The sequence below is a fragment of the Salvelinus sp. IW2-2015 genome, linkage group LG23, assembly GCF_002910315.2.
Source record: "Salvelinus sp. IW2-2015 linkage group LG23, ASM291031v2, whole genome shotgun sequence".
NCBI classification, from domain to species: Eukaryota; Metazoa; Chordata; class Actinopteri; order Salmoniformes; family Salmonidae; genus Salvelinus; species Salvelinus sp. IW2-2015.
In genome coordinates this window covers 19758691-19771637 of record NC_036863.1, presented here as the reverse complement: position 1 = coordinate 19771637, position 12947 = coordinate 19758691, and the positions used below count along the sequence as shown (strand labels likewise).

Genomic DNA, 12947 nt, shown 5'->3' with positions numbered 1-12947 from the left:
ATAGCTTGACGTTAGCGTTAGTGGTTAGCGCCCTCCCTCCACAGTGACTGTGCCGTTTGCAATTTGCCATTAGCCTTTAGTGGCAGGCCCCATCCCCACTCCCCCACCACTCCCACTGACTGTGCCTTTCTGTGTCTCCGCCAGAAGCCTCCCCGGCTGGCCAGCTCGTCCTCGGCGCTGGCCCCYTTCTCCTCCTCCGTCTCCATCTCCTCCCCGGACTGCTGGAAGGACTGGCCCCGGGCCGAGTCCCCATACTCCCAGGCCGGCTCCGAGCCCGGCGGAGGCACCAACACCCAGGGGCCCAGCCGCGCCGACACCCCCCAGAGCAGCCCCTCTCCCCTGCCCCTGTCCTTGAGCCTGGGTCCCCTGGGTTCCCTGTTGACCTCCGCAGCCAAACCAGTCAAGCCGGTGGTGGCGCCGCTCACGCCTGAGCAGTACGAGGTCTACATGTACCAGGAGGTGGACACGGCCGAGCTCACGCAGCAGGTCAAGGACAAGCTGGCCAAGAACGGCATCTGCCAGCGCATCTTTGGAGAGAAGGTGTGCAAGACACCCTACGCCCTACCATCCCATACCACCCTACGCCCTATCGTCCCATACCACCCTACGCCGTACCGTCCCATACCCGTGTCCTTATACTGCCTGATATACCCATCCTGCGCCAGTGTAGTGTCAACTCACATCCCCCCTGTAATACTGCTCCCCTTCCCTCTCTCCCTTCCAGTAATCTACGCTGAGTCACCCAACTGCCCTCCACCCTCGGTCAGCACAGTTCAAAACTGTGTGTACTATGCTAACTCAGCCCCTCCGTTGGAGTGTGTTTMCTAAATGAATCCATTCATACACATGTAAAAAGATTTGTGTGAAGCGGTCACTATTGACATCACACAATATATGTGGTCCTCTAAGCTTCAGTACAGTACAGAGGGCCCMCATCCTACACTGGCCAGCAGTTGTCACATCCATTTAGACACATCTAAGCCTTTCTCTMTTAGCAGTCAGCTAGTTAATGGCATAACACAGTGATGTAGCATTGGGCCACCAACCAGGATTCCACCAACAAAAACTGTTACACACCCTCTTTGGTAGAAACTAAAGCAGACGGTGTAATGATGTACTGTACAGATCTCAGGGGTTTGAAGGGAAAACTGCATGATCTCTGTGTATTTGCATGTGTGTTTGTACTTGTCTATGTCTTGTACTTGTCCATACTGTACAGTATGGACTATTGTTTTTGTTTGCTTACAGTAGCTAATATCAGGCTTCATGCTGGCATGCATTCTGTGCAGTGTAATTATACATTGGAATGTTATTTTACTGTGATTGTGAGCTCAGGTATATTTAATTATTTATTGGCTGACGTGTCTGTGTTCTGTGCGTGTGTGTGCATGTCTGTCTGTCTGTCTGTTTGTCAATGCGTGTGTACATGTTACAGGTACTGGGCCTGTCTCAGGGTAGTGTTAGCGACATGCTGTCCAGGCCCAAGCCCTGGAGTAAGCTGACCCAGAAGGGCCGGGAGCCCTTTATCCGTATGCAGCTGTGGCTCAATGGAGAGCTGGGCCAGAACGTCCTGCCCTTACAGGGCCAGCCACAAGGTAAACACACACACCAGACGCACACACACACATACACATACACACACACACACACACTGATAGAAAGTACTGCACCTTCATTACCAGCCACAATGTACAGGTACACACACACAGAAACAAATACACACTATTGCTGAGCGAATAACCAAAATGTTTTTTAAACAACTAATTGACTGATGTTGGTTCAATTGTTTTAATTTCATTTCGTTAATTTTTTTTCTGTGACCTCAATGCGCAGTTTCTATTGAGATAAATCAGATCAAGCCCTAACTGTGTGATGTAGTAGGGATTTGTAGTTTAACAGGCCAATATTCTACATAGTTTAGCGTGTACCTACTTTTTCGGTCTGTGTGGGGCAGACAGGGAGAGAAGAGACAGAAGAATGCATGATCGAGAGGGAAAGAGAGCAGTTGCTTCGAGATGGCTCTACCTAAAAATACATGATCTAAGTGATTGATAGTTGGTATTCAGCAGTCATAAAAGAATGCCTTATTTACATTGAAGAACTATTAAAATAGTGATTTTGTCAGACAGCATTGGCAGCAGCTCTATAGAGATGAGATGATGACTTGGAATGAAATAAAAGTAATAAAATAAAACAAATGTAATATACACAACAACTGAAATATTTGATTAAAGCAGTTCTTCTCAATTATTTTCTGTTACGCCCCCCCCCTAGGAAGAAGTAAACATTTCGCGCCCCCCAACTCTCCGCCGCGACTGTAAATAGTATCATTTGTCTATAAAATTGTTATAAGTACACCTCTGCATAACATTGTATCCTTATTAACATTAAAGAAAACAAAAAAAGAAAGAAATATAGATCAACTTACAACAAAGAATAACTTTATTAACATTGTTTTTTAGTCTGTAACAGAAAAGACTTAAAGTGCATCGATTTGCCTGAAATGTTTWAAAAAATTCAACCCTTATTTAAACTGTAAACATTTTTTGACCATTTGATACTGAAAAATAAAATTAAATATAATCAATAAATAATAATAAATTMAAATTGATCAGCAACATTAACTCAGGAGCACAATATATGAAACACTTTGACCTATAAAACAAAAATGAATAAAACAATTTGTGCTGATTTTTTAAAAATTAAAATGAGGAAGTCAGGATTAATGGCTACAATGAGCACGTTTTGCAGAGCACAGCTTTTCGAAGCGGGGTTTGAAGCATGATACTGCAACTCTCAGCTCCTGCTCAATGTTTAGCTGGGACCTGTACTTGGTCTTCAGTGCAGCAACAGCAGAGAAGCCAGTCTCACAAAGATAAGATGTTGCAAAAGGAAGAAGAATGTCCATGGCCCTCTGCCCTAAGAGTGGATACTGCCTCTACACTCAGCCAGAATTCACTCAGTGTCTGTGATGTGAACCTCAGTCTCAATGTGGAGTCAGAYGTCATATCAATGAACTGGTCCTCCTCTGCAGAGCTGAAACCAGTTGGAGCTGGTGCATTGAAAGGATCTCTCACCCAGTCATATTGGGAACTGTTTTCAGGGAAGAACTTTTTAAAGAATCCCATCAGTGATAAAATATGCTCCTTAATATATGGAATCACTGAGGTGGCATCATAGTCAGTAGTGTCAACAAATTCATGCAGGTTCTCGAATGAATGAGTATTTCCTTCATCAAGTCGCCTGCCCCACATTGCTAGCTTTCGAGTGAAAGAGCTGATCTTGTCTGTGACCTGAGGGAGGTGTTTATCTTTCCCTTGAAGCTGTAGATTTAGTTCATTTAGCTTTCCAAATATGTCACTCAGGTAGGMCAGTTTTGCCAGGAAGTTCTCATCACAAAATTTTTCTGTGAGGTCATACTTGTGCTCCTTCTCCGAAAACATTCTTATCTGCTCTCTGAGCTCAAAAACTCTGGACAAGACTTTTCCTCGTGACAGCCACCTTGCTTCACTGTGAAACAGCACAGCTTGATGTTCAGCTCCCATCTCCTCACAGATAGCAGAGAAGACTCTTGTTTTTAGTGGTCTGGTCTTTATAAAATTGACTACACCTACAATGTCAGTCATAACCTCACTTAATTCAGAGGAAAGGTGCCTTGATGCCAGTGCTTCTCTGTGTATAACACAGTGTGTCCACTCAGCATTAGGTGAGGCCTTCTTGATGAGTGCCCAAAGTCCTTTTYTCATCCCTGCCATGGTCTGTGCACCATCACTGCAAACACCAATGCAGTTCTCCCACTTTAGCCCATTCTCAGTCAGGAAGCAGTCCAGCATTTTGAATAGCTCTTCAGCTGTGGCTCTGTCTCTGACATATTTACAAAAAAGTAGATCCTCTCACAGGGAGTTTGTCATGTCAAAACGTACATAAGCGATAAACAAACAGTCTTTGTTGCTGTCAGTTGCTTCATCGAACTGTAAGGCAAAACGTTTGTCTTTGAGTTTATCTACCAGCTGTTCTTCAAGATCGTTAGCAATGTCATTTATACGTCTGGCGACAGTGTCATTGGACAGAGGGATAGTTTTTATTTTTGCAGCACTTGCGTCATCCAGCATGACAGAGACCATGTCTAATGCTGCAGGCAGTATCAGCTCCTCTGCTATGGAGTGTTTTTTGTTGTTGCACTGAGCAATTTGGTGGCCACCTTATATGATGCTAACAGTGCTCGCTGGTTTACTGAAGTAGCATTCACAAAGCGGGACGATTGTTGGCAATATTCGGCACGTTTTCGCTGAAAAAACTCAAGCGGCTTATCAGCATGATTGATGTGTAATGTCTTTAAGTGAYGCCTTAATTTATTTGGCTTCATGCTGTCCGCTGCCAACATTTTTAGACACAGTAAACATACCGGTCGTACCTCGTCTCCCACCGTAGTCACAGTGAAGTCAAGCGCTACATACGCTTCGTCATATTTCCTTGTCTTAGCTTTCGGGAGACTTACGTTTGTCTCATTATCTCCATCTCTCTCCGCCTTTTTGTCATCCCTGTTAAATATTTTTCCATGGTGTCTCTTAAGGGTTTGTTATCTGCACTTCATATCTCCTGCTCTGTGCTGTGTGCTCTTGTTCGGTGCAAAACAAACCTACTCCCTGCGGCAAAAAAAGCATGTTCCCCGGGGTCACACTATTTGAGAAGGACTGGATTAAAGTAATGTGAATAAATGATAGTTGATAAGCAGTAACGGGCAGTCACTACCATCATGGGACTTTTATTAATTGTTTTCTTCTGTGTTACAGCATTCAACCCGCATAGTGTATTAATGTATTCATTTTTATATCAAAATCGAGAACCATGTTTATTTTTTAATGATCTAACTGAAACGACCTCAAAAATCACTAAACGCTCAGCACTTACACACACACACCCACAAACACAAACAGAACATGCTGCTTACAGGGCCAACCAGGTATCTAGTAACGGAGGACTGGATACTATAGCCTCACACACACAATATCGCTGATCAAATCCTTCTCAGAAAGGAATAGATGTTTTGACCACAAAGGAACATAGACTGTGCATTGTCGTTTTCATTGACAGTGAGCATATGCTTCCATGCATGTGTGTGTCTGCGTTCATGCGCTCGTACATACATCCACCTACAAGTGTGTGTGTGTGTGTCCATGTCCCAGTGTGTGATCTGGTTGATGGCCACTAAGAACAGGTAGAGCCTCTGTCCTTGCCCAGAGATTAAATTCTCCCCGGCTGCAGTATTGAAATGAAAATCTTTCCAGGTTTTTATTCAGTTTCTCGAGAGTTGGGCATAAGCACTGAGAGAGAGCCATCTATCAGCCAGTGGTGTGTGTGAACCTGTCCGTCAGGTCTCTCCCACAGTCCTCCGTCTGCGTCTGCCTCCTGACCCCACCATCACACACACATACTGTACACACACACACACACACACACACACACACACACACACACACACACACAGCTTTATTTTCGTGGAATTTCAGAACTTTTTGGGGAGTAAGAATGTTTGACCATTAAAAATCCTATTTTCTCTAACCCTTACCCCTAATGTTAACCTTAACCCAAAACCCTAAACCTAACCCTTAAGCTTAAAATAGCATTTGAACAAATTCAGGACATGAAAAAAGTCCTGACTTTTCAAAAAAGTTATTGATTTCCTACCTTATCAGGACATTCGGGTGAATTCAAATCAAAATCTAATTTTATTTGTCACATGCGCCGAATACTTACTTATAAGCCCTTAACAACAAATTTTAAGAAAATATTTACTAAATAAACTAAAGTTTAAAAAAAWAATAATAATGTTAGAACATTGGGGTCCTGATAAGGTAGGACAACAAGTACACACAAGCACACACATATACTGTGACCACACACATAGTATACCAGATCTTCTCTGAACACTGTTGCCTTTCTAACTCTTAATCTGCCGTTGCTCCCAGTCTCAATTGTTTACGCAAACAACTGTCAGCAAACAACTGAGCAGTTATCTGATTTATTCCACAATGGTTAAAGGTGCTACACATATGATTTTTTTCAATTTCCATAATATATCTGCAGTAATAGTGGAATGATAGTGTTTCACAATATAGCTTACCCGCCAGTGTTGTGATTGGCTGTGATATTCGACTATTGATTTCTACCACCGGGGCGGCATCTGTAGTCAAAATGGGAAAGCTTTGACTTTGTGGCTGTGTTATCTAGTGGAAATCAGAAATTCTAGGTGTAGCACCTTTTAAGGTTTGGACTGGGTCAGTAATAGCTGATCCCAAGGCTATTTTTCAGGAAAGATGCCTCTTACTCACTCTCTCAAACAAGCCTAAAACACAACATATTTTTAAAACGCAATAAATCATTTCAGGTAGATTCAATCTCATTTGATACAATATTGAAAGGGCTAGTTTATTTATTTTTTATTTCACCTTTATTTAACTAGGCAAGTCAGTTATGAACAACTTCTTATTTTCAATGACGGCCTAGGAACAGTGGGTTAACTGCCTTGTTCAGGGGCAGAACAACAGATTTGTGCTTAGCACAAGTGCTTAGCAACACCATTGAAATCAAAGGCCCGTGGCCTCCACTCATTTCTCATTAGCCAAAGCATGATAAGGTACACGCCAGGGTAAGGGGGTTTATGGTTAACACCTCCACGTCGTCCCGCCATCTACTCTATCTGAGCGTGTGCATCCCGACTGGTCGGAGCCGAAGCTACTGCAGGGATGCTAATTATGGATAGCTAATTAAAGACCAGGTGCTAGGGAGGTGATGACTGCAGAAAGACATCCAGGAAGACCCAAGGACATTGTTGATGCCTGCCACCGTGTTGATGTTGTCGTGAATTAAGATACAGGCTAATCAAATTTGGGGCCTCATTTGTGCCTGGCCCGAGGTAGATCAATTAAAATAGCAGGGTTTTTGAAGAAGATAATGATTTTTTTTTCATGCAAATACATTTTGGTTCTAAGTGGCCTTAGAACTGGGTTAGGAGACAATTAAGCAAATGTGTTGTAATTGTTGGTTAAGATGGGAAACTTTGATATTTTTGCTGATGAAACATTCAGGATTCAGTGTAGTGGGCGAAGTTCCCCTCATGAAGGATGTTGTATTTGAAGATTTCACTATAATTTGTGTCAAACCCTTTCCTTCATTCAAAATGTCTGCATTTGAAAACCCTTCCTATTCAATATCCAAGCCTCTGTTGAACATTTTCTCGACTGTTGCTGTTTTGTCTGGCCGGTTACCTCAGGCAATCTTCCAGACAACTAGTAGAGACAGTGAGACTACTATCCCAGAATGCTGCAGTGCCCATTGTGTCAGGGTGGATCTGGAGTCGTCATGGCAGCTTTCTGCTGAGCCACACAGCGACCCACTCCACATGACGGAGAGCAGACGCAACACGGACATGTCACGAGCTTAGCAAGCCTTGTGTTTGTATTGTGTGTGTGTGTCTGGTCACGTTCTGTGGAAACACACATCATAGTCACATTGACAATCGACGGCAAGTGGTCTTTACGCTCGTCGGACTAAACCTGACTTAATTTGCACCCATCTTAAAAAAAGATGCAATACTCAGCACCACCAATATACAGAAACCATACCTCACACTGATACATCTATAGATGCACAACATGGATGGATGTTACTCATAAATCTACTATGCACCACTAGCATGTACGCACTTTATACATGCTGAATCTGGTAAAGGTTGATCTTTTATAGAGCTGGTCCTCGGCAGTGCTAGCTAACCTGGTGCCAGCTCATTTGCTGTGATGATGAAGTGGCACCAGAGGATAGTCAGCCTCGCCTCTTAATGAGCATCTAATGTGAGGGAGCGCCATGCCCTGTTTCCAGAGCTGTCACACCTTCTAGATGAGAGGAGGGGAAGCGGCTCGATGACAAACACACACAGGCCAGGGATGAGGGGGAGGCAAAGGGGGATGGGGGGGATCAGGATGAGGAGGGAGGGCATTGTGGGGGGTTGGCGCTCTCTCTCCCGAGGGCCTCCCGCAGCTGTTGTAATCAATTACAGCATCAGAACACTGATGTATGATAATTACTATGAGAAAGCCCCCCTCCCCTCCACTCTCCTCCTCCCAGACAGCCTCCTCCCTCTCGCAGACACACTCATACACATTCATACACTCGTGCACACACACCTACACATACACAGCCCCTCCACTTTGCTGGGCTACATCACCCCCCACCTCTTACACATATACACACACACACACACACACACTCCTTTGGATAATTAATATGCAAATAATCAGCCGATGGTATGCTAAATAGGAGCAGGGCCTGGTTGGGGAGCAGAGCCATGATGAATTACATTTACTGTCTGTCTTACATTAAGTACCCTTTCTCCATCATTTTCACTGTAAATTAGCCACGGCAATATATAGATTACAGAGATGACTTTCGAACCGAAGAGGGAGATCGGGAACACAGGGAGAGTGAGAGAGAAAGAGGATCGAAAATGAATGGCTTTTAAAATGGGCCGTAGCTTAGAAAAGCTTGGGCTGGCCAGAGAATTTAAAAGTACATTATGTTCTTGGGATGGGGTTTAATGGGACACTTGTTAGATATGGAGCAGGGCAGGCAGACTTTCCTGAAACATGTGCACACACACACATATACACTGATGTGATTCTGTCATACACACACTCTCACCAATAGATACACACACAATCAAAAACACTTACATCATTCACATTCTTACTCACACTTGCACATGAACACGCATATTTGTCTATATTGTCACATATATAAACACACTTTGTCTATATCTTTCTATCTCACACACAAATACACACGCACACTTTTAGGCAGTCACGGCAGCAGGGGCCAAAGTGWGTTTAAAAAGGTCCATTTGGTGGATTATATGAATAGCCGGTGTAATGGACCAGGCTTTAGAAGCTCACATGACATTGTCCCAATCTGTGTTTCTGTGCCCTGGCTGAGGGGAGACCACACGGCCCTGTGAAATAGGACAGCCCAGATGGACGGAAGAAAAAGAGATGGAAAGAGAGACCGCTTCAGCCATTGTTTGTTTACGTCGTCCAAAAGTCTTCTCAGGAATGCAAATGGAATGGACTGAAAATAATGTAAAAGCCCCCTCTAAAAGCTGTGAAAAGTGATCAAAAGCTTTCAAAACCAACACAAGGCCACATTGTGTTAATTTGTACCTCATTGTAGGAGACATGTTAATGTGTGTCACTGTATGCTCTTCACCCAGCACAGTATAACATCCTCACTGCCCCTCATTAGAACACACCACAGTTAGCCCAGCTATAAGTAACGCTCCCCAGGGATGTCTGTGGAAGCTACATACAGAGTACACACCCTCCATGTGCCTCTCAGAATGTGCGTGTGCATGTGTGTGTGAGGTAAAGAGTGTTCCCTGTCTCAGCTCATCCTTTCCCCTCAGTGCTAACATGCCCTCTCCGTCAGGAACACGGATACAATGGGATGGGAAACATGGAGTATACCGATGCCAGCTTTAACATACACATTAACCAAGGGCCATATGACTAAAATGCTGCATGTTCAGCATCAAGGCTTTCTTCCCAAATGCTTCGTCTGTATATCAGCATGTTGAGTGTTGACTTTTAGTTTTGGGTGAAATTGAGTGCCACATTTGCATAGGCAAATGTATATATATATCTAGTGTAGACATACATTGGTATTTAAATTGGTGCCGCTGTATTTTTGGAACAAAAAGCCTTTGGTTGCAGTTGAACTGGGCCAGTTTTGGAGTAGTATTTATCTAAAAGCCAGTGAAAGCTGTTTTAGGCCCTTTTAGCGTCACCACTGTCRGAGTTAAAAGCAGCAAGCAGCTGTACATCCAGATGCAGCGCACTCTCTGTCTCTCTCTGTCCTCTGGCGTCAAGCAAAACAGAGTGCCCTGCAAGGAAAACAGAGAACTTTGCCTCCTCCCTCTTTCATCTCCTCTCTCCCTCCCTCATTTTCTCCTTCCTTTCCTCAGTGCAATGTCCCTCTGGGCCGGTGACATGGCTGGGCTGTGGGTTGCTGGAACCATGTCACAGGACAACCTCTCATGTGGAGAACCCCACCCTTCCTTCGTCTCCAACTCCCCCCTCCCTCCCCTGCCCCCCTCGCGCCATGCCGCCAGTTAAAATGTCACCAGTCGGGTGAGCGAGCCGGGCAGGAGATGCAAGCTGACTGCCTCCCCCCTGCACACACACACACACTCCCCCTCAGCTGTTTCCCCCAGCATGGCAGGGAGGTGATCACTAGTGACGGCTCCCCTCGGCTGCTCACTTTAGGGCCGCAGCCAGCCACACACACACACACACACACACACAGAAAAAGACAGCTCATGCACAAAGCCTCAAACACACACACACACACATGCACATGCACACCCTACCACACAGGGTTGGCAGAGAGAGGGAAAGAGGGATAGTGGAGGGAGAGAGCGGGAGCTTCATCTGGAGCCTCTGACTCTTTCATGTCATAGGGACTCATCAAAACAAGTTACTAGTTTTTCCAGACTTCAGAAATCATTTTATCAAAAAACTGAAGACACTGTCTGTAGTTATACAGTGTTGAGAATGGACAGGGTAGTTTTGTGTTGGGTATTTACTCTTTTGGTCATATTAGATTTGTTTTTTAAGAGCTGCATGTCAGTTGCAATTTGGCCATTACTTCCTGTCAAGGTTGTAGGTATGAGTATTCCAACACTGATCAACACACAAACACCAATCACTCTCCCCTGTCCCACACCTGTCCTTCACACAGACCTACAAACATACACACACCATTCCACCTCCAATATCCCATCTGTCCTTTACATACACACACACCATGTCATGTCCCGCAACTGTCCCTCACACATAACCTCCTCTGTTCCATCCTTGTACACCACACACACTCTCTCCCCTTCCTGATTCAGAGGGGTTGGGTTAAATACGGAAGACTCATTTCAGTTGAATGCGTTCAGTTGTACAACTGACTAGGTATCCCCCTTTCCTTTTCCCTTCCCTCAAACACATACACCCTCCCATGGCCAGATCCGTAGTGATGGGGAGACCTTGGACTCCATCAGCCCCCCTTCTTTCCATGCTGGCCTTCCTCCTGGCCTCGGCTGGGGAAGACTGATGAGTTGGCCCTCCTCTGCTGGCAGCCAGGCACCATGGAACCCCCTCTCAGTGTAGGACTACATCTCTACTTCTACTCCACCCACTCCACAGAGCAGGACAGGAGAAAGTCCAACCACCACATACACAGATACACATGGAACAAAAATATAAAATATAAATTTATATAAATATAAATGTAAAGTGTTGATCGAATGTTGCATGAGCTGTAATAAAATATCCCAGAAATGTTCCATATGCACAAAAGCTTATGTCTCTTACATTTTGTGCACAAATGTATTTACATCCCTGTTAGTGAGCATTTCTCCTTTGCCAAGATAATCCATCCACCTGACAGGTGCGGCATATCAAGAAGCTGATTAAACATTATGATCATTACACAGGTGCACCTTATGCTGGGGACAATCAAAGGTCACTCTAAAATGTGTAGTTTTGTCATGTATAAGTGTATATTTGGCCTTGGATTTTAGGTTATTGTCTTGCTGAAAGGTGAATTTATCACCCGTATCTGTTGGAAAGCAGACTGAACCAGGTTTTCCCCTAGGACTTTGCCTGTGCTTATCGCTTTCGTTTCTTTTTATTCTAAAAAAAAACGTTTTGTCCTTGCTGATGACAATTATACCCATAACATCATGCAGCCACCACCATGTTTGAAAATATGAAGAGTGGTACTTAGTGTTGTGTTGGATTTGCCCCAAACTTAACACTTTGTATTCAGGACATAAGTTAATTTCTTTGCCAGATTTTTTGCAGTTTTACTTTAGTGCCTTATTCCTTCTTTTCACTCTGTCATTTTGTTTTTTTTATGTGAAAAACTCTCCAATCCTTAATGATTACAAGCATACCCATAACATGATGCTGCTTGAAAATATGGAGAATGGTACTCAGTAATGTGTTGCATTGGATTTGCCCCAAACAAAACACATTTTTTGCAGTATTACTTTACAACAAGGATGCATGTTTTGGAATATTTTTTATTATGTACAGGATTCCTTGGTTTCACTCTGTCAATTAGGTTAGTATTGTGGAGTAACTGCAATGTTGTTGATCCATCCTCAGTTTTCTCCTGTCACAGCCATTAAACTCTATAACTGTATTTAAGTCACCATTGGCCTCATGGTGAAATCCCTGAGCGGTTTCCGTCAACTGAGTTAGAAAGGACAACTGTATCTTTGTAGTGACTGGGTGTATTCATACACCATCCAAAGTGTAATTAATACAAAARTCCGTTTTTATTTTTTACCCATTTACCAATAGTTGCCCTTCTTTGCAAGGCATTGTTAAACCTCCCTGGTCTTTGTGGTTGAATCTGTGTTTGAAATTCACTGCTCGACTGAGGTAGTCATTCAAAAATAATGTTAAGCACTATTATTGCACACAGAGTGAGTCCTTGCAACTTATGTGACTTTTTAAGCAACATTTTACTACTGAACATATTTAGGCTTGCCGTAATTTTCAGCCCATGGAAAACACTCAGTATAAATAACAAGCAACATTCACTTCATTTTTCCCTTTCAGCAAAATCCTAGAAACCAATACTTATTGACTCAAGACATTTCAGATTTTTATTTTCTATTAATTTGTAAARATTTCTAAAAACATAATTACATTTTGACATTATTGGGTATTGTGTGCAGGCCAGTGACACAAAATCTAATTTTAAATTCTGATCTTAACACAACAAAATATGGAAAAGGGGTGTGAATACTTTCTGAAGGCACTGTAGCTATGCACACACACAGTGCATTCGTAAAATATTCAGACCCCTTGACTTTTTCCACATTTTGTTAYGTTACAGCC

The 12947-nt window shown here is 43.5% G+C and overlaps 1 protein-coding gene across 1 annotated transcript in view; it reads left to right on the top strand.

Annotated features, from left to right (window-relative positions):
- cux1a (cut-like homeobox 1a) overlaps window positions 1-12947 on the top strand; it is a 131520-nt gene that overhangs the window by 93487 nt on the left and 25086 nt on the right. Inside the window, exons 19-20 of the mRNA XM_070434296.1 lie at window positions 145-540; window positions 1436-1595. Of these exons, the coding sequence (XP_070290397.1) occupies window positions 145-540; window positions 1436-1595 (556 nt within the window). The remainder of the gene's footprint in view (window positions 1-144; window positions 541-1435; window positions 1596-12947) is intronic.